This window comes from Cottoperca gobio, chromosome 9 (assembly GCF_900634415.1).
Source record: "Cottoperca gobio chromosome 9, fCotGob3.1, whole genome shotgun sequence".
Lineage (NCBI taxonomy): Eukaryota > Metazoa > Chordata > Actinopteri > Perciformes > Bovichtidae > Cottoperca > Cottoperca gobio.
The window spans coordinates 591,249-614,412 of NC_041363.1; the positions used below are offsets into that span (position 1 = coordinate 591,249).

Here is a 23,164-nt window from a genome sequence, read left to right on the forward strand (position 1 = left end):
TTAGCCTCAATAGTGTTGGTAAATAACCACACGCGCTCTCACGTAGAATCGCAGCAGACATTGTAACACGTCTTGGCAGGAAAAGCACATATGTAATTAAAGTTACTGATTAAGTCTGCATTGCATTCTGGTTTACCAGCTCCAAGGCTCTGGTGTTGTGCGTGCTGGCTCCCTGTCATGGCTCTACGTGGAACTGAGCCATTGTTAATGTTATTAGCTACACGTGTTCTGCTCCTCCATGACTAAATGTGTACCATGAAAAGAGCCTAATGCAGGAAGAAGGAGCGTTAATGTCCTCATTATTGGATTATTGCTGAGCATGTAAATGTACAGAATGAGGACAATGTTTAATAAAGTGATAGATGTTAGGTGAGAACAGGAAGAGAAGCCAAAACTCTCTTTGAAATATAAAAACTACATAGTGAGACAGAAACGATGAACATTTTCAATCTGGGAATAAAAAACTTGTGTGGAAACGTCAGAAATTCGGAAACATCTTCAAATATTGCAACAAAAGTTTCCACTGTGCTGAGGAGGAAATGTTGGTGTGTAAAATGTAAACAGTAAAACTATTATATACATATTATATATATATATATATATATATATATATATATATATATTATAACACATGAAACTAATAAAATGGTCAGATTTTCCTCCACATTTTTTCCATCGTATGAGCTTCCATTTTTGATTTCTTCATCTTGTTGCACGCTCTTCTTCTGCAAAGTCTTCCATTGTTTGTTTTGTACGTTATTATATTTTAATAGTTAATTATGATCACTTTAGTGTCACGTAGCATCGCACTACAGATTGTAACCTCAGAAGCCAGAAGTTAGCGCAAGTTAGCGGATGCTAATGGTTGTTAGCAGATGTTAGTGGGTGTTGGTGGATGTTAGCGGATGTTAGTAGAAGTTAGCGGATGTTAGCAGATGCTAATGTGTGTTAGCGGATGTTATGTTAGTAGAAGTTAGTGGATGTTAATGGGTGTTAGTCTGGTAACGGTGTTAGCGGATGTTAATGGGTGTTAGTCTGGTAACGGTGTTAGCGGATGTTAATGGGTGTTAGTCTGGTAACGGTGTTAGCGGATGTTAATGGGTGTTAGTCTGGTAACGGTGTTAGCGGATGTTAATGGGTGTTAGTCTGGTAACGGTGTTAGCGGATGTTAATCTGGTAATGGTGTTAGCGGATGTTAGCAGATGTTAGCAGATGTTAGCGGATGTAAGTAGATGTTAGCGGATGTTAATGGGTGTTAGCGGATGTTAGTAGATGTTAGCGGATGTTAGCAGATGTTAGCGGATGTTAGCAGATGTTAGCGGATGTTAGTAGATGTTAGCGGATGTTAGCAGATGTTAGCGGATGTTAGCAGATGTTAGCGGATGTTAGTAGATGTTAGCGGATGTTAATGGGTGTTAGCGGATGTTAGTAGATGTTAGCGGATGTTAGCAGATGTTAGCGGATGTTAATGGGTGTTAGTCTGGTAACAGTGTTAGCGGATGTTAGTAGAAGTTAGCAGATGCTAACGGATGTTAATGGGTGTTAGTGGGTGTTAGTCTGGTAACGGTGTTAGCAGATGTTAGCGAGTGCTAGCGGATGTTAGCGGATGTTAGTGGGTGTTAATCTGGTAACGGTGTTAGCGGATGGTAGCGGGTGTTAGCGGATGGTAGTGGGTGTTAGTCTGGTAACGGTGTTACCAGATGTTAGTGGGTGTTAATCTGGTAACGGTGTTACCAGATGTTAGCGGGTGTTAGCGGATGGTAGTGGGTGTTAGTCTGGTAACGGTGTTAGCGGATGTTAGTGGGTGTTAGTCTGGTAACGGTGTTAGCGGATGTCTGTGGGTGTTTAATCCAGTGGGAAAGGATCTTTTTATAGAACCCTTGGGGTCACCAAAGTTAAAAACTTCCTTTGCATGGGGGCTTCATGTATTTCCGTTTAATTTACTGGAATTATCCAAATGAGGTGGTGCTTTAAAGTGTGTGCACTAATGTGTGTAACATGAAGCTAAACATTGACAGCTTAATGCAGATTAATTTCCTCTTCCTTCAGCTGAGCTCGTCGCGCATCGTTCTGAGGGAAATTTGATGCATATGTCATATTCATTAGCTCAAATTAGCCTCGGCTTGTTCATCAGCATTCCCACGTCAGTAAGTGCCTGCTGCCATCGCCGCTCTCCACCAACTGACTGACAGCCCCCCCCCCCCCCATTCTCTTAACCTGCTTCATCAGCCACTCCACCAGCTCCCATTCCCCAAATTACGAGCCATTTTACGGCGACTTGCTCCGTCTCTGTGCAGCGACTGGTTTGTCTCTACAATCCCCACATTTAACTGCCCCAGGCCGACAGCAGAGTCCTTTCTCTCTACCGGCCCGAGTGGATTAGCAATTAGAAGAGCCCGAGGATGTCCTCGCCATCGCCCCTGGCACAGGCCCGCCTTCTATCAGTCGTAAACGCAAAAGCACAGATAAGGACGTTCTTAACGGGAGGCTTTGTCCTGGCTCAGTAATAGGCAGCAACATTGTGTATTGGATTAGTACGGCTAATCAGGGGAGCAGATCAGTGAAGAATTGGAATGTTATCGATTAGGACATGGCCCCTCAATGCCACCAGGAGCCCCTGTGATAGCATCTCTTTACTTACATTACTTACTAGCCTGATGAATCAGTGCGCTGATAAAGCTGACAATGCCCTTGAGTTCCCAGCAGCACTGAGGGAGGAGCTGTGTGTCTGTACATCCATCCTGCAGAGTGTGTGCATTATATTGATTGCCGTTTTTATGGATCATTCGAGTCCCATCCATACAGAAAATCATTGACAGCAGCTGTGTGCAGAGTCAATTTGAACAAGTTTATTTCAATGTCACTTGAATGTGATCAGAAGTGTAAACTGAATGTCTCAACACCTTCTACCTGGACTCACATTCAACAATCATAGAGGGAGAAATCCATCATAAAAGAAAAACAGATACCTTTTCCTGGACCATAATGCAATGCAGCTTCAAGGCAATTGGCATTGTGAGCCGGGGCTGCAGACACACCTCAGTGTTCACAGAGCGCCCGTCTCCTGAACAACAACATATTTATTCCCTATGAGATTAAAGGCAACACGCTCACACCCCTTGTTGAAAAGCATTCTGGGAAATGTGGAGGTGACGTAGATGAGGCAGGTGGAGGGAACAGGATGACACATAACATTGTGAGGATGGGAGGTTGGATTACTTCACCCATAAAAGGATCATTTGTGTATCAACAGCTTAAAGAATTTGAGGAGCCGCGTTTAACAACAGAAAACTTTATTACAAACTCTCAGAGCTCGTGCAGAATAACTCCGTTATGTCACTACTTCACGAACACATTAATATTTAAAACTCTTCCACATAAACAGTATGTGCCACGCTACAGTCCGAAGTGGATTAAATATTAAGGTTGTAGTGAAGCAGTGACACACGACTGGATATCTGAGTCTTCAGCAGAGAACAGGGAGAGTTCCTGATACTAACGCTCGTTGTGCAGGTGAAGTTTCTGAGCTGATCGTGGCTCATTAAAGTGAACTCTTTACTGCAGCAGAAGCACAGAAGGTTTGCTTGGACTCTAATAAAGTTCTCATCCGGTCACTGAGACGCATTAAAGCAGCTTAACAATGAGAGATGACGAGCATAAAATATGCAGGACATAACAATCGAGATAATTTCCTTCATCTTCAGGATCGACACAGCAATACTTAATGCAGCTCAGAGCAGTTCTAAGACTCTGATGTCTGAGTCTTCAGTGATGCTTCTCGCTGTTCAAAAGGCTTCGTCCACCTCTTGTCATTCTAACTAAGACGTATTGAATTACAAAAGCTGACTGGCAAAAGCATAATGACATACACATCTCCACAAAGGCTTTGTGCTTAAAGCTAAAGGTTCTATCTGCGAGTGATGCACATTGCAATGGAAATGCATTGTGCAAATCATAATGACTTCACGTGTCTGTGAACATTATCAGATCTCTGTGCAGAGCAGCTGAGAACATGTGACCTGACGCTGCTGCTCACCACAACATTACAATTTATTTTCCCTGTGTAAGAAATCCAGTTAGAACCAGAAGTAGCCGATCATGTGTCACTATGTGTAACCGCTCTGCACAGGTCCACCTGCAGGGCTGACACACCTGTGTGTGTGTGTGTGTGTGTGTGTGTGTGTGTGTGTGTGTGTGTGTGTGTGTGTGACAAACATCCTGCCACATCTTCAAAAGATTTCCTGGTTGATGTTTTTTAGAAGTTTTTAGCATTTTCTGAATCATTTGCTTCACAGATGAATAAAAACAGTGACTTTCACTGAGATGATATTCGGTGTATTTATGATGCGTATGATTGCAGGCTCTTCATCAAAGGGCTGTTTGGACACATTATTAGTGAGAATCTGCTGCAGACGTCTAATTTCACAGCTTCCATTCATGTCTTTACTTCTAATAACTGATGTCTGAGACATGAGCACCACAGAAATATGAACCTATATGAAAAGAAGGCTTAGACCAATATGGGATTAGGATTTGACTCACCAGTGTTCGGGTGTCAGTCTGTGAAGCTGTAATGGAATGTGCCTCACCGCACACTTTCATTAGTCTGTCGTTCAGCGGGGAGTTCAAGTGTCTGTGATGGTCACGAGAATGAAAACCTGCAGCAGAATATACAGAATACTGTCAGGTTCAATAGAGAGCTGGACGCACCTAATGAAGCGTTCACGATGACGCTACATGCTGGAGAACTGCGCCTGTTTACCATCGATAGAGCAGGTGAATCACTTCTCAAAGAGCTTGTTGTTGCAGGTGATGCAGCACCGGTGATCCAAAACACTTTTTAATCTTATGCTAATTAAAGTCATTTTCCAAAACCCTGACGAAGAATAAGTGAGGCCGTGGTGTCATGTCTGCAGACAGCTTCAAACATCAGGTCACTAATAGTTGCTTGTTTACATGCTAGCACAGGAGCTACTATGAGCATTAACAAGCTAACAGCAGGTGTCACTGTTTTCTGTATTTAATGTGTTTGCTCTGGTTGAAACCAGGAATCTTTACAGACTGCAGCTGCAGCGTGCGCACCAAGCGTACGTGGTTGTAACGTGCACACTTTATTTTCAGACAGCGTGGACTTCTTTCTCTCACAGTTGATTGCTTGAGCACGATTGTGAAACACACACACACACACACACACACACACCCCAACACCTCAGATCTTTTGCAGAATGAAACATGATTGATATAAAACCACACACCTGCTGCTGTGCTCGACATAAAGCACTTTGTTCTGAGATTGTTCGTCACAATGCAACCTTTGGAAATGCATGTATTCATGTACTTTGAATATATTGACCAACACAACACAAAGAACACAGCACTCCCATCAAAACATTTATTTCTCTCCACATTGTAAAATCAGTCAATACATCCGTGCATTTACAAAGGTTGTATTTTGCACTTTGAAACATATTCTAAAAAGAATATTACTGTAAAATACATAAACATATTTATGGAGGCGACAAAGAAAGCAGGAATATGTTTCTTTCACTTGCTAATGCAGGTTTTTAAAAGCCTCTCGCTGCTTCCACAGTTTTCTTTTTATCGTGTCATCAATCCACTACGTGTTCGTGCAGGTGGTGCCACATGTGGTCAAAGTGTGGAGCAACTGTCGGATTCATGCGTCTTATGTAGAGAACATGACGTGTCCTGTTGAACTGCAGATCAGGTGCAAAGCAGAACAGAGACTCGAGATGAGTTTTGAGTGTCACTTTCTATAAATATGCTTAATGTGTCATTTTAGTGTGTTTGCATCTAAAATGTGCGCCACTACTACTACTACTATAACTAGGTCGTCCTCAGACGGGCCCTCCATCGGTGCTTCCAGTCATCCCGATCCTCCGTGCATCTGGCTAGCTCGCCAGTATTTTCTGCTCCCGCATCTTCCCTGAGCACGTCCACGTATGTTATTGCGAGACGCCCTCGTGATCGGTGCCCGTGTGTTGGCTCCCACAGCACAAGTTTGCTGGCTGGCAGCTCTTGGTGTCTCTCGCAGTGACCTGCCAGCCTCATTCTCCTGACCGCCCACCCTTAGCGCCCCCCCACAATCAAAGAACAAAGCATGAAGCTGCGTTAACGGATATCATCTGGCCAGAGGGCTGAAAGACGATGAAAGGGGGGGCTGCAGTGACAGACCCACACGTCGCTGTGGGTCTGTCACTGCAGCCCCCCCTTAAATCCTTTAAAGAGTTCATGCTCCTTTAAATAAAGAGCTTCAGATCAGACGTCCAGGTTCTCACCACAGACAGCTGTGACGAAAGCTCTCAACACTGAACACCTCCCTGTCTCACACAGTGTGGGAGACGCTCAGCGGGCGCCGGCGGGGAGCAGACGGATCCTCTGGGTGTGAAGCGGGTGCCTCCCACCCATATGTCCTGGACAGCGGGGGGGGGGGGGGCTCTCATGATTACAGCCTCCACCCTGGGAGTGTGAGAGCCTCCACCTGACTCCTTCTCCTCGTTTGTTCTAGACGTGTTTATGCATTAGGACTGGCACGTTCTCCTTTATGGGATTTTAATTGAGGCAGTTAAGCCCCCCCTCGGAGGAATCTGGATATTAAGCACTTTGTTTCACACAAATATGTATCGTATAGAATCCGTGTTCAATAGTTAGCGATGCAGCAGACGGAGAGAAAGAGATCATTGACCTTTCTTCAGCATCTGTGGAGTGTGAATGTTATCATCGGTGAGCAGCGGCTGGACAAAGCCTGCGCCTTCATACACTGCAGAGGCCTTATCGTGTGTGTGTGTGTGTGTGTGTGTGTGTGTGTGTGGCTATTTATCTGTGTGTCCATATTGTCATGTGTTTGCGTGTTAATGTGCATTGTGTGTGTAGTTCAGCCATCTGGCTGTGTGTATGCTGTCTTATTTGTTCTGCCTGTATTGGTATTGCACGTATGCATATGTACATAATGAGACCGTGTTTGTGTGTGTGTGTGTGTGTGTGTGTGTGTGTGTGTGTGTGTGTGTGTGTGTGTGTGTGTCTCTGTGTGTGTGTGTGTGTGTGTGTGTGTGTGTGTGTGTATGTATGTGTGTGTACATGTTTATGCATGTGTGTTGGTGCCTGTATTTATGCTAATATTGTGTTTACTGGGTGTCTTTGCATATTTAAGGAGGTGTGTGTGTGTGTGTGTGTGTGCCTGTGTGTGTGTGTCTGTGTGTGTGTGTGTGTGTGTGTGTGTGTGTCTGAGTGTGTGTGGAGTTTGAAGGCCTGACTGAAGCAGATAAACAGCCTCAATCTTCACCTGCCAAGTAACCCGGGGGGTCTTGTTGGAGCTTCATCGTGTGTGTGTGTGTGTGTGTGTGTGTGTGTGTGTGTGTGTGGGGTTGGGCTTGGCGGTGACACTGCTCCACCCTTCTCTCTGCTCCCCTGCTGCAGCCTCACTTCTCCAGCTCTGTATATCTCAGGCTGAAACATAATGGCCTCTAAAGCCGGGATGGATGTTATCTTTGCCCCGGGGTTGCTTTGTGAGCCAGTTAATGGGGTTGTTAACCGAATGTGGCCCGGACAATACGCCTCACACACACACACACACACACACACCCTCTGTAGGCTCCTGGGGGGGAAAGAAGTGGCTATAACTTCTCTTTTTCCAAGGTATGATTTTATTTAGCCTCATGTTTGCTGCCAGGCCTGAGAACTAAGCTGTAAAGGTTCTTTAACGAGAGAGAGGAACCCTTTGTCGCTGACGATGAGTCGGCACATTCGGCTGTAACACCTGATCCGTGACAGGAGAATCGATGCATTGACTAGTGTTTTTATTTCCAATTTTAACCATTGGGAAGCTGCTGGTGACGCTTACACGAGAACTGTAGTTCTGGAAGGATCCTTGTGTTGGATGGTCGACAGTGTAGACAGACGGGAGCTCAGGAAGAGAGACGGGTTTATAAGAAGACATCGTTGGTTTGAGGAATGAGGTTTTGAAGCCTCGAGTTTGTTGTTTCGCTCGTCGCCATCTTGTTTTTTTTAGAACCAGAAGTGAAAATACAGCCGAACGCTGAACAAGACTCTTGTAGGCGACCAAGTAAAAGACAGAAACATGACCTGTCAATCACAGGTAGCCCCGCCCTAAAGCAGACGCTGCTTTATCGTCTATTTTATACTAAATGTGACATCATTTACTGAATGAACTTCATCTTTCAAGCTTCATTTCCTTTGAATACACTTGATATTCCAACTCTTTACAGAGATTGTATAAAGGCGTTGAGGTTCCTCCTCGGCATGTTTGGCGTTTTGCTGGCAGCATTTATCGACTTCTTGCGTCTTCACAGAATGTTTTGTTTGTCTGCATCCTCCCGCACCAACATGTTGAGCCTAAACGCTTGTGTTCGTGCTCGTATCTCGTAGCCCCCCCCCCCCCGCACGTCCCAGTACCTCACACCAAACATCTGTAGTAATGGTCCCAGTACCTCACAGCAAACAAAACATCTGTAGTAATGGTCCCAGTACCTCACACCAAACATCTGTAGTAATGGTCCGAGTACCTCCCACCAAACATCTGTAGTAATGGTCCCAGTACCTCACAGCAAACATCTGTAGTAATGGTCCCAGTACCTCCCACCAAACATCTGTAGTAATGGTCCCAGTACCTCCCACCAAACATTCACTGTGTTGCTGTCGCTGCACCACAGCAACACAGTGACCTGCAGACAAACTGCTCAGAAACACAAAGGACTATTGTTCTAATGATAAGAATGAATGTGCTCAATATGGTGTCGTAAAACATGTTTTATAGACGCCACCCCCCTGCACACACACACACACACACACACACACACACACACACACACACCAGTTACTGAGAAAATAGTGAAGTTCGTGATGACTTTTCACTTGAGTGGGTCGACAACGTATCAATCTGCATTTAGCTCCTCGTCCAGACACAACAGCTTCTCCTTGTTCTTTGTTTAGCAGCCAGTGTTGTTCTAATTGCTGTTGTTTCCCACCGTCGCTGTGCACTCGCACTTCTGTTCTAGCCATCTCACAACATTGCAAGACGTGTCAGTTGTTAGCGCTGTGTTTTGGGTTCGTCAGGCTTGATTTCACGTTTTTGCAGCCTTGACATCGGGTATAATCTGGAGGAGACACGGCTGTGGGACTGTCTCTGGTTACCGTGCGGAGAAGTGGGCACAGGGCCTAATGGAGTTGGGAGATAACATTTTCTCTTTTCTGGGAGGAATTTCAAATGATGTGCTATCAAATATCCTTCCCAAAAAGATTGGTGAAACTAACTGATGGCTGCACATGCGTTCGTGTGTGTGCGTGTCTGTGTGCCAGGTTTGCTGCTATGCAATATGAATGTGGGCAGAGTGACGCTGGCTGATTTGCAGATTCATTTTGAACAAAGCCTCAGTGATTCTAAGTGCTTGGTTACTGAACAGCAGGGAGAGTTTTCAGAACCTGCAGGATTGTGCTGTCAGCTTTAAGTCCTGGTGTGGAAAGCAGGCAGACTTGGCGAGCTGGAGCAGACTTAATGAGACCCTGATGGAGGCTGACGCTAATGTGCTAATGCTGTTCTGAGATCTGAAGTGTCCTCAGTTACATTCAGCTCTTACTGCGTGTGTAGGTGGCATTAAACATACGTTATGTTATTGTGAGGCGTTGTCTGATATCTTCATTCACAGGTAAACTTAAGATAAAGAATCACATTTCAAACCTGCTGTTGGTTTTCAGCGTTAGCTAAAGAGTGAACCCGTCACTTTTGTACAATAATGTGTCGTAAGTGGTTCTTTTTTAAGTCGTGTCTGCGCAGTTGTTATTTCAACTAGAAGCGCTCGGAGCTGCTGCAAGTCATCACGCTGTAGCTAAAGAACCTGCTAGCCTAAGTTATTAATAATAACAGTTTGAATGTCAACGCTATGAATGAAGCTTCAAACTGTTGAATCAGGCTGCAGAGTGTGTTATACTGTTCAAGTAGGAGGCCTGTTGTTTTGGGGGTATTTGGGGAGTTAAGAGTTTCTTGTAAACCCTGTAAATAAACGGCTTCACCTGAATTTAACTTGGCTTCACAAAGTTTACTCCAAATCCCTGTGCAGGCTTCACGGTGCTGCACACCGTCCAGATAACAACATGTTCTTCCTTTTTGTGGCTTTTCAGTGCAAATGTCAGTGCAGATAAGCAGCCGGCCGCGCACCTTCATGTTGGTTCTCGCAGGATTTGTGGCGTCTCCCTCCAGAGGTTCAGTGGGTATTAGTGTTTCTACTCGGCTGTATGTTTCTGCTTCTTCTCTGTCGAAGACTAAAAAACAAGTTTCTTTGTCTCCAGTTCTGCAACCGATGAGGAGACGTGGTCCGTGGAAATGATTCTTTGTAATATTTAGTGTTTGACTATTGAAGCCTATTAAATATTTAAAATATATATATTTTCCATTAAAAGGATTGATGTCTGATCAGGTGACGCCTGTGGACACGCCTGCTGCTATACTTAGTGTGCTGCTGCCACCACTTGACACACTTACTTCACAAATATTACAATTAGCCGTTTGACTGCTTATTTCAGACACGACGGCTGCACAGCTGCTTTCTAAATAACCTTCCTTTTATGGACATGAATGCATAGAAATGTAACGATCAAACAGTTGAAGTGGAAGGAGGAGTAAGTGAAGGGAGAGCTGCTGATGACTGAGTTGAGGTTATATATTTAGAAACACACGATGTAACCTGCAGCAGCTCCTGATGAAGCCGTGAGTTGTATTAGTTTGCAGATGTGAGCAGATGTGAGCAGATGTGTGCAGCAGCGATGGAGATCTGCAGATACAGAGAGGATCTAGATTGGGATCTGCAGCAGATTCAATTCAAAGTGCTTTACAAAAACATTAAAGCATTGAAACACATTTTATAAAGAGGCGAGAGCAGAAATAACTGGATCCACATATTGTTTCCCGCAGCAGCTCTTCTCACCGGCCGCAGTAGAAGGTGAATCAGAACCAGCATCTGTTCCTTTTTTCCTGGAGCAGCAGAAGGTTTATGGAGCAGAAAAGAGGCCGTGATCGATGGTCGCTCCCCGTCACACCCACTAACTCAACCGTGGAATTCAGCAATGTCACACTCGGCCCGCAACACGTAGAAGCTTCCACACTGAACCCTTCAGTTCCTCTCCGACGCCTCCGCACTGGTTTCACACCAGTTGAACGTGTGTTATCAGCGTCACCCCCCCCCCCCCCCCCCTTATAACACAGCTCTGATAATATTCACAACTCTTTTCATTTCCTGGTTTTTATTCTCCCTGCAAAAGATTAGATCTGAATTTAAATATATATATATTATATTGCAGCAATCGAAGCTTTTTGTATGATATTATTATGGAAAGTGAATTTAATCACAATTTATGATTTGCTGGATAATTTAAAAAACATTTCTATCACTTCTGAAACCAAACAACATTTACAAACATCAGGACACGATGATGTTTATATGTATGAATAAAGGCATGATGAGCAGTACGCACACAAGTACACACTAACACACTAACTTTAGTGTGTACTGAAGAACACACTAAAGAACACACTGAAGTACACACTGAAGTACACACTGAAGAACACACTGAAGTACACACTGAAGTACACACTAAAGTACACACTAACACACTGAAGAACACACTGAAGTACACACTGAAGTACACACTAAAGTACACACTGAAGAACACACTGAAGTACACACTGAAGAACACACTGAAGTACACACTGAAGTACACACTAAAGTACACACTAACACACTAACTTTAGTGTGTACTGAAGAACACACTAAAGTACACACTGAAGTACACACTGAAGTACACACTAAAGTACACACTAAAGTACACACTGAAGTACACACTGAAGTACACACTGAAGTACACACTAAAGTACACACTGAAGTACACACTGAAGTACACACTGAAGAACACACTAAAGTACACACTGAAGTACACACTGAAGTACACACTGAAGTACACACTGAAGTACACACTAAAGTACACACTGAAGTACACACTGAAGTACACACTGAAGTACACACTAAAGTACACACTGAAGTACACACTGAAGTACACACTGAAGTACACACTGAAGAACACACTAAAGAACACACTGAAGTACACACTGAAGTACACACTGAAGTACACACTGAAGAACACACTGAAGTACACACTGAAGTACACACTGAAGAACACACTGAAGTACACACTGAAGTACACACTGAAGTACACACTAACACACTAACTTTAGTGTGTACTGAAGAACACACTGAAGTACACACTGAAGTACACACTGAAGTACACACTGAAGTACACACTAACACACTAACTTTAGTGTGTACTGAAGAACACACTGAAGTACACACTGAAGAACACACTGAAGTACACACTGAAGTACACACTAAAGTACACACTAACACACTAACTTTAGTGTGTACTGAAGAACACACTGAAGTACACACTGAAGTACACACTGAAGTACACACTGAAGAACACACTAAAGAACACACTGAAGTACACACTGAAGTACACACTGAAGTACACACTGAAGTACACACTGAAGAACACACTGAAGTACACACTGAAGTACACACTAAAGTACACACTAACACACTAACTTTAGTGTGTACTGAAGAACACACTGAAGTACACACTGAAGTACACACTGAAGTACACACTGAAGTACACACTGAAGAACACACTAAAGAACACACTGAAGTACACACTGAAGTACACACTGAAGTACACACTGAAGTACACACTGAAGAACACACTGAAGTACACACTGAAGTACACACTAAAGTACACACTAACACACTAACTTTAGTGTGTACTGAAGAACACACTGAAGTACACACTGAAGTACACACTGAAGTACACACTGAAGTACACACTGAAGAACACACTGAAGTACACACTGAAGTACACACTGAAGTACACACTGAAGTACACACTTGAAGTACACACTGAAGTACACACTGAAGTACACACTGAAGAACACACTGAAGTACACACTGAAGAACACACTGAAGTACACACTGAAGTACACACTAAAGTACACACTAACACACTAACTTTAGTGTGTACTGAAGAACACACTGAAGTACACACTGAAGTACACACTGAAGTACACACATTAGTTGAAGTCTCTTGGTCGGTGGATGAAAGGCGATGCTTTTGGTATTTGCAGTTTGTAAGTGTGACTTTCAGCCGCAGATCGTTCCATCAGTGAAGTTCTTCAGTCTCTGGAACACTGACTTCTATCTACAGTCCAGATGTTCTTCATGCTGAGCGACCCGGACGTTCCACTTACACGCTACACCAGAACATTGAAGGTGTTTATTTGTGAGTTACTGTCATGACATTAAACACATATTTAAACATCACTTCCGATGAGAAGCTTCGGAGCCGGTGGAGACGGTGGAGACGGTGGAGCCGGTGGAGACGGTGGAGACGGTGGAGACGGTGGAGCCGGTGGAGACGGTGGAGACGGTGGAGCCGGTGGAGCCGGTGGAGACGGTGGAGACGGTGGAGACGGTGGAGACGGTGGAGCCGGTGGAGACGGTGGAGCCGGTGGAGCCGGTGGAGCCGTGTCTCGGGTACATTGAGCAGATATTGATAAGTGGTGAGCGTGAAAGATGACACGGGACAAAAGTCTTTAACGCCACGAAGGTGAAACGTTTTGATCACAAGTGATCCTGATGATGATTTGAATGCAGTTCTCGTCGTCCACGTCCGAGTGAATAAGCTTCACTTTCCTGTAACTGAGACAGACAAAACTCGCTTCTTATTTCAGCCATCTCGCCAGACTTCCTGCGAGTGCTTCAGCCGCTTTGGATGGATTTATCAAGTGGCTCGGGGAAGTGCGAGGAGCGAGGAGGGGATTGGGGAGCCGCACAGATCAAGTGGTTTATCTAATGAGGCCTGTCAACAGTATTCTGCCTATAAACAAACGCGCTGACAGACGACACAGAGGCAGCGCTCGTCTCGCTGCCAAACCACCTGTCGCCGCCGGTTTGGAGTCCATGTGTCGTTCAGCGCCACCTTCTCTCTCTCTCGCTCCTCTTCTCCTCTCAAACACAGCCTCACTTCTTTCAGGGCATCATGGAAAGTCATTCGTCATTATGTTCTCCGCTGCCTCTCCGCCCACACGGTCGCTGTCACTTGCCAGCTCTCTGCCGCCACGCGAGAAATTATGAATTATGCTTGTGCCTCGCTGTCTTCAGGGACCGCGAGGAGGAAGCAGCGACCGTCGAGCTGCTGTTTTGTTTACTCCTCTCTTTAACATGGCCTGTCTTTTTCTCCAGGCCTGTCAATCACCATTTAAACCGCCCCAGTCACCAAACACACCGCAGTGCGCCATATTGAGACAAACCGCCTCGTTTGTATCGGCGTTTCAGAGCTTGTCAACCGTGTTTGGTGTGACAAAAAGGAAGCGGCCCACTTTTCTGTAGTTGTCATTTATACCCGTCACAGTGGGGACCGCCCGCCACGAAATGCTCTCTATTTCTTAATTTCACCGCGAACACCAGCGTGGATCCACCGGCGTCGCCCCGCCGCCATTCACTCTGCTTTAATTGGTATTCATTGGGAAGTCTGCTCAGTGCTCTGCAAGCTGTGCAGCCGCAGCATGAGGCTGTTTGACTTTAGGAAGAGCATGTCAGATTAAAGTGTTATTTATCAGACAGAGTCAGGGTGGAGGGGTTTGGGTCTTGGTCTTTTTGCCGTCCCCTGCACATTGCACATGGCTCGCCTTTAATCCCGCTGTGGGTTTAAGGCCTGCAGGCAGCAGAAGGCTCTGAGGAGCGAGGAGAAAGCACACGTGAATAAAATTGTTGCTGTATCCCCATGTGAAACTGTATGACAGGGGGGCGAACGTGTCCCGCTGGGGGCAGCGTGTTGGAGGGTTTTCTTTTTCCATAGAATAAGAGCAGTGCGTAGTGCACGTGCCTTGTGTGTTGCATGATATGGTATATTGTCCTTGCACAGCCAGCCTACACATGCTGTGTGAAGTGTAGTTCAAATTATTAGTGTTAATTCTGCCACAGCTGATTTAGCTCCGTCTCTTGTTAGCAGCATTGAGCTCAACACATGCAGCAGAGGCCCCTGAGGGACTGTGTGTCTGCCAATTTCCTCAGTGTTGCTCTCAGAGCTCAGCAGAGAGTGTGTCAGCGTTTCCTAAGAATTGATGCATAACTAATCCAGTAATACTCATTGATCACTGACGCAGGCTTGTAGACGTGTCGAGGTATTGATGAAGGATTCTGTAAGGACCCTTATTTACAATGCACCGCTTCCCTGTTTCTCTTTCCTGTTCTGCATGTGCAGAACCTTGACCTGGACCTTTAAGTCCTCAGCCACCTGAGCCGGGGGGGTGCAGCCACATTTAAAATCCCTGAAGCCATGTTGTTGCTAAGCTAGCTCTCAGATCCTCTGACTTCTCCTGTCGCTCCGTCATCAGCGTTTAACACCAAATACCTGCAAACTAATGAGACTCCCATCAGCTGCAGCTGTAGTTCATTCTTCAAATGACACAAGAGTCAAATTCAAGGATCATTTATTGTCATTCTGCAACACATGGTAATGCAGTTGTAGCTCAGTGCATTTATGCTACACAAGAAAAACAGAATAAATCAGTTGTGCATCCCTGAAAGACTTTCTGGAATTTGCATCAGGTATAAAACAATAAGCCTGCAGGTACACACAGGTGTGACTTCTCACATTAATGAACTGTTCAGGTGTGCAGGGCGCTGGTGGATCGACACACTAAGTACATCGAGACCTTGGTTGATTTGAACGATTACACCCGTGTTCACCTACAATGACACGTCAACAGGGCTGAAAAGGGTCGATGGTGAATATGTTGAGCAGATAAAATGACATCTTTAACATTAAAATCAGCCAGGAGCATGCTGGGTAGTGGAATAGGTCCTATTCTGCAACGACGATAACATATGTGAGACCAACACAAATACATTTCTAATTTGCAGCAACAAATGGCCCCAAACCTGAGCCAGAACTCACAACCAAAACCAAACCCAACCTCTAACTGTCTCGTCTTCTCTGTCGTCTCAGGGCTGAAGGTGCGTGAGGTGATGATCAACGTCTCCCGCCAGCAGGTGGAGGATTTCCATGGCCCCGAGGACTACTGGTGTCTGTGTGTGGCCTGGAGCCACCTGGGAACCTCCAAGAGTCGCAAGGCTACGGTCCGCATCGCCTGTGAGTATGAACCCCAGCGAGGCTCAACGACTGTGTCTAATTATAAATAAATGCCATTTAAACAGATCCGTCAGTAACAGTATGAAGTGCCGATCAGGGAGGGAGTGTTGCTGTGTTTGATAAATGTTAGCGTGTTATGGGATCGTGTGTAGGAATTTGTGTACTCGCTGGTGTCAGACTCCAGATACAGGAAGTTGTTCCAGCTACAGAACATCTGATCTATAAATGTCCTTTAATATCTAAAGAAGATCCACAAGATGACGGCGAGACACAAACTGAATAATTGTCCTGATCCACCAGAGCAGAATATGAATACTAAACATTAATACAACAACAAGCGTTCAGGTGCAGAAGGTGTTGTAATGATGTAGAAAGACTTCTGTAACCTCAACACACAGCGACAGGGAAACATTTCTTTACAGTAATCTGAGGAAAACAATCCGATGAATAATCTAAACTCTTTGTACGTTTAAACATCATGAAGCCGACTCTGAAGACAGAAGGCCTTTGAGTGCTGCCATCTTTATCTGCACATCTTTGTGTTTGCACTTTCCTGCCAGCTGAACTCAGGCACATTATAGAGTTTCCTTCGCTCTCCTGATCCGAGTGTTCATGAAACCCGTTCTCGCCCCGCTCTGAAATAACCCCTGAAAGGCACTTTTGAAAATGGTTAGACTAGGATCCGTCACTTTGTCTGCACATGAATGCCCGGGATGATCAGAGCAATCTTCTGCACTGCTCCATCCGGTGTATCCTCCAAACCACCTTGTCAACAGATTATGTAACACAGGGCCACGGGATCCTCTCCATCTTATCCCGGCTGGAGGGTTTTGAAGGTCATGGCGTGCAGAGCCGGGGGCAGCCGGGGGCATGCGGGCGTGTTAGCTGCTGAAGAGGATTGAGGCCAGGCTGACCGTAAAACTTGACACCTGACAGCTGCCTCTTATCTCCCCACACAGACCTGAGGAAAAACTTTGAGCAGGACCCCCAGGGGAAGGAGGTGCCAATCAACGGGATGATCGTTCTGCACTGTCGCCCTCCGGAGGGAGTGCCTGTGGCGGAGGTAAGGACGCTGCTGCTCGCTGAAGTTTATACTCTCATTGAGCAGAGAAGATCTGCATCAGGCTTATTCTGAGTCACAGTCCATTCTGCAGCTCTGCTGTCTCTGACCTTTAAGAGATTGATGTTAGATACATGTTGAGGAAGAGGATGCAGCTTTATAAACACAGACTTCACAAACTGCTCTTCTCACATTCAGTTCATAGCATCACCAGCGAGTGTTTGTCACGTCTCTCAGAAACATCTGGCTCAAAGTCTCCAGCTTCTGTAGTGAGACGGACTCCGCCGTAAACACAGGTTCAAATCAAATCTTTCCCGTTTAATTGGAGCGATATAAAGTGTGTGTGTTCACAGAGGACCTGCTCAGCTGTTAGATCAGGAGGAGATGGAAGGGGAACTGGAGCACATCTGTCAGCAGATGAGACCTCAGCCGTGTTGTTTTGGTCCAAACACACATCTCTCCGTATCGCTCTGTTTCTACGACCCACAAACGCTGAAGTGCAGTTTTATATGACCTGCGTGGCCGCATGTCGCCTGAAGTCGATCTGATCGGATGGATTTGTGTAAACGAGACGTCACACTTTTAAAACTGTTTTGCATGAAGAGAAAAGACAAAAATACTTTAATATTGATTTCTTTGGCATTTAATAAGATAAACGAACAGTGAACTCAGGGACACGTGCAGAAGTGTGTTTCATGTCTCTGGACTTTAAAGTGGGTCAGGGAGCGAACGGTCCAATAAGAGTTTTGAGGGATGAGTTAAGGCGGTGTGTCTGGGGAGTGCTACTGTAGTTTGATCCATCAGCAGCTCCTACTGTGTTGCTGAAGACATAAAAGTGATGAAAGAGAATCTCATCTCTGTGTCTCTGTGTCTGCGTTGCATCATTGCATCTAAGGCTGATTTCTCCAGCCACAGTCTGTCTGGCGAGTCTGAAATCAGAGTTTTCGCTTTTCCTTTTCTCTTCGGTCTGTTTTGGTTTCACGGTGCACAAATTAAAGCGGGCCAAAAGAAAAACATCCCACCACCTGTTGTGCTCTCACATCCTGCCAGAGACAGCAGATAACTAAAGCAACATTTATAGACGTGACACGGCAGCTCATGTGACGACCTCATCCAGGTTTCACACACCAGGATCCCCAACGACCCGCGCGTCCAGCTGACTGGGTCCACGCGTCTCAGCCGAGCCTCCGCTGCAGACTCAGGGCTGATGGTTACACTCTGGTGCAGAGCGAAAACTCAAAGTCATACAAAGATTAGCAGTATTACAAGATTCTCTGACTCCAGCTTGTTGTGAATGTTTCTTCTATTATAGGAAACTGAACGTCTTTCACCCAAAACAAGTCATTGTGAAAGGTTTATAAAGCAAATGTACATTGTTTTATAGAGAACAAGATGAATCAATAATGACAATAATCATTGATTGCAGCCCTGATTGGTTGACTAAGCTCCTCTATTAGGGATGGAAACAATTCTACTGCATCGACATGTAAAGCTCATTTAAGGCATTCCTCCAATAAAGGAGGAGAGAGGGAAAGATGGAGGGAGCAAGAAGAGAAGATTTATTCAGTAAGTGTTCTGTTTATCAGTGACGTGCAGAATGAGTGCAGTGTGCAGAGGGGGAGCACCACAGATGCACCTGTGACTTCTCACAATGAGTGTTCAGTACACACCCTGTATGTTAACACAGGTGAAGTTTAAGTCACATAATCTAATAAAGTAATGTATTAATATGTGTATTCCACAGCAGGGCAGTGAAAGGTCGGGTTTGTACGAGCAGAGATCCAGATCTTCTTCTGTGTTCACTTCCCAGATGAGTCCAGTTGTTTGTTGCATTTGAAGCAATAATGAAGTAAATAAATAAATCATGCACCGACACATTCAGTAATGTCCTCCCAGTGATGTCCTCCCAGTAATGTCCTCCCAGTGATGTCCTTCCAGTGATGTCCTCCCAGTAATGTCCTCCCAGTGATGTCCTCCCAGTGATGTCCTCCCAGTGATGTCCTCCCAGTAATGTCCTCCCAGTGATGTCCTCCCAGTGATGTCCTCCCAGTAATGTCCTCCCAGTGATGTCCTCCCAGTGATGTCCTCCCAGTGATGTCCTCCCAGTGATGTCCTCCCAGTAATGTCCTCCCAGTGATGTCCTCCCAGTGATGTCCTCCCAGTAATGTCCTCCCAGTGATGTCCTCCCAGTGATGTCCTCCCAGTGATGTCCTCCCAGTGATGTCCTCCCAGTAATGTCCTCCCAGTAATGTCCTCCCAGTGATGTCCTCCCAGTGATGTCCTCCCAGTAATGTCCTCCCAGTGATGTCCTCCCAGTAATGTCCTCCCAGTGATGTCCTTCCAGTGATGTCCTCCCAGTGATGTCCTCCCAGTAATGTCCTCCCAGTGATGTCCTCCCAGTAATGTCCTCCCAGTGATGTCCTTCCAGTGATGTCCTCCCAGTGATGTCCTCCCAGTAATGTCCTCCCAGTGATGTCCTCCCAGTAATGTCCTCCCAGTGATGTCCTCCCAGTGATGTCCTCCCAGTAATGTCCTCCCAGTGATGTCCTTCCAGTGATGTCCTCCCAGTGATGTCCTCCCAGTGATGTCCTCCCAGTAATGTCCTCCCAGTAATGTCCTCCCAGTGATGTCCTTCCAGTGATGTCCTCCCAGTGATGTCCTCCCAGTAATGTCCTCCCAGTGATGTCCTCCCAGTGATGTCCTCCCAGTGATGTCCTTCCAGTGATGTCCTCCCAGTGATGTCCTCCCAGTGATGTCCTTCCAGTAATGTCCTCCCAGTAATGTCCTCCCAGTAATGTCCTCCCAGTGATGTCCTCCCAGTGATGTCCTTCCAGTGATGTCCTCCCAGTGATGTCCTCCCAGTGATGTCCTCCCAGTAATGTCCTCCCAGTGATGTCCTCCCAGTGATGTCCTCCCAGTGATGTCCTCCCAGTAATGTCCTCCCAGTGATGTCCTCCCAGTAATGTCCTCCCAGTAATGTCCTCCCAGTGATGTCCTCCCAATGATGTCCTCCCAGTGATGTCCTCCCAGTGATGTCCTCCCAGTGATGTCCTCCCAATGATGTCCTCCCAGTGATGTCCTCCCAGTGATGTCCTCCCAGTAATGTCCTCCCAGTGATGTCCTCCCAGTGATGTCCTCCCAGTAATGTCCTCCCAGTGATGTCCTCCCAGTGATGTCCTCCCAGTGATGTCCTCCCAGTAATGTCCTCCCAGTGATGTCCTCCCGGAGTCCTCTTTGTCTGAGGTCGATTCCAAAACGAGACCTTTGAGTACAAACTCTGCTGGTTGGTCGTGCTACCTGCACCAGCAGCAGCACGCCATGTTTCTGTGTGAGTCCGAGTACGTTCTTTACGTCCCAACCAACCCGAGCACAAAGTAAATACTCACTGTGTGCTGCACGCTGTTGGAATATATCAACACTATCATTCATAGATCTTTGTCCACGCTGCAGCAGCTGCCCCCTGCTGGGAGGCGGGAGAGGAAACACGTCTTCACGGCTAACGTGGACCAATGGGACGAGTATTTAACAGTAGATCATCAGCATCAGTCAGATTTCCACTACATAATTATTGGGCCCAAAAGAATTGACAATAAGAATATTATGGTGATATCTAGAGCACATAATGCTGTCACAGCTGTTTGTTGTGTACACTCACTCCTGGTGGCAACACAGCGGCTCCAGTGAGATGCAGAGCAGATGTTTCTCACTGAGATCATCCTGAAAGGCAAATGGAGCCTATAAATGTGTGCAAGATGTCACAAGTGCACGTTGATCTCTGGATGCAGAATGCTTCTATATCTGGTCCAGTTATAATCAGCATGAGCAACGGACGTGTAGCTGATGTGTGCAGCGAACACATTAAGTGGAGGTCAACCTCCGGTCCTGCGCTGTATAAATGATTCAACGTGGAAATGGACGAGTGATGTCATCCCATCGGGGATAAAAATAGTTGAATCTGAGCGCTACAGACAGAATCACAGCATCACATCTCCTCCTTTGTCAACACAAATGAGCCCAGCCACAAGAGATGGGAGTGAATAATGCAGAGTGCACGGGGCAGATACACCCAGTCGATAGCGGCGCACCTCGGCCATGAAATATTGAGATGTGGTAGTGTGAGGTTTCAGAGTGCAGCTGCAGGATGCATGTTACTGTAGAAAACACAACGTGAGCCTGCGGTCGCAGCGTAAACACTGAGCTCCTGGAATCAGCCGCGTCAGCACGATGTCGGCGTGCGCTAATGAGCCCCGATCACTCACGCAGGAATCAGTTTGTATCACGAGGTTACGTCAGTTTATTTAAGCAGTCTGGAGGTGCCATAGTATGCACACAATGACAGGGCTGTAATTTACTCTCCATCACATTATACTGGGAGTTTTGGCATATTTGGCAGCTTTTAATCACACCGGGCACCAGATCATCCACACATGCTTTTCTTTTGAAACATTTCTAATGAATGTAACATTTAGAGCCACTATTCATTTTCTTCATTAATAATTTCCTCGATAAAATATCAGAAAGTTATGATTTCCTGACTGACATGTGGGAAAAAGTGTAATGTTCCTGAAGGTAACGTTTCCTCTCTCTCCTGTCATGGCGTTGTCTCCCCTTTGAGCAGCGTCTGCGTTGTGTTTGTCTGCAGAAGCTTCATGAACTGTTTCTCTAGTTTTAAGACACTTTCTACATCCTGGTGTTTTTAACTCCATATTTGAAGGATGAAGGATTTTAGTTCTCGGACGTCTGGATCTTAAGTTCTCACAGAAACAAGCTGACAAACGTTAGCGGCAGCCGAACAGCGTGCAGGAGAAACTCTGATGTTGAACCTCAGAACTCCCATGATGCACTGCTGCTGCACCACCATACTCCGTCTTTTCTTATAGTTTTGATTGAGAGAAAATTACATATTGTGAGTTTAACTCTAAACACTTTCATTTTAGCTTCGCAGGCCTCAGTAAATCAGATCGCTTTAGCGATTATTCACTAAACACACTCTTTATGAGATCCCCTCGCCTCAACTCTATTAATAATACACACTTTGCAGAGCACCACAAGACCTTTCCATCACAGTAGAGGTCACTGTAAAATCCTACATCCAAAAGAATAGAACCACAGGAAGATATCCCGGCATGACGGGCAGCTTTGTACTATGAGAGTTGTATGTTTCCAGACAGGAAAAGCTGCTTTTACCTGCTGCAGGGCTGTCATCCCCCCCCTCGGCCGTCTCTCTGCAGAATGCAGTAAGTCACAGGTCCAAATCACTTCTGAAACACATGTGGCACAACAAAGGGAGCGAAACGGAGAGCATGTAGGAGGGAGACGGCATTTCCACAGGAAAGTGACAGAAGGGAGCCTTCAAAAACACTCCAGTAGAAAAAGAATAAGAAACATATTTCAATTCTGTTGCAGTCAAATACTGACGTGGAAATCCCTGTTCTCTGGTAGTGCTGGTCCACACAGTCATTCTCCGAGCGGCGTCGTGGTTATGTGCGGCCACAGCAGCGTGAGAAGGAAACATGTTCGCAGATAAAACTGAAAGCAAAATGTCGGCTGAGTGGGAGGATTTACTGTCTCGCAGAAAGTTCAGCGGTAAGAGCGTCGAGGTGAAATGTGATCGCTTTTACATTTTCAATTTAATTACATTTAATTACAGTTTCACATAACGAATGTTTACTACAGAATGTAAATACTAGGTGTAGTTTTATAAATAAAATAATGTCTTGAAAGAAGATGTGATTAAAGACAAAGAAGTCTTTAAATCTGTTCAGTTATTTTTTACAATGAAGATTTATTTATTTATGACCAGCTCTGCAGCTCCGCTCCTTTGAGCCTTTTAGCTTCTTTTAGCTCTTTGTTTTGGTTTTGGACAAGTAACTTTAC

At 45.5% G+C, this 23,164-nt stretch overlaps 1 protein-coding gene across 1 annotated transcript in view; it reads left to right on the forward strand.

Moving 5' to 3' along the window:
• Positions 1-23,164, forward strand: part of unc5db (unc-5 netrin receptor Db) — a 171,116-nt gene that overhangs the window by 82,716 nt on the left and 65,236 nt on the right. The window contains 2 exon segments of the mRNA XM_029439759.1: positions 16,084-16,227; positions 17,187-17,290. Coding sequence (XP_029295619.1) covers positions 16,084-16,227; positions 17,187-17,290 — 248 coding nt within the window.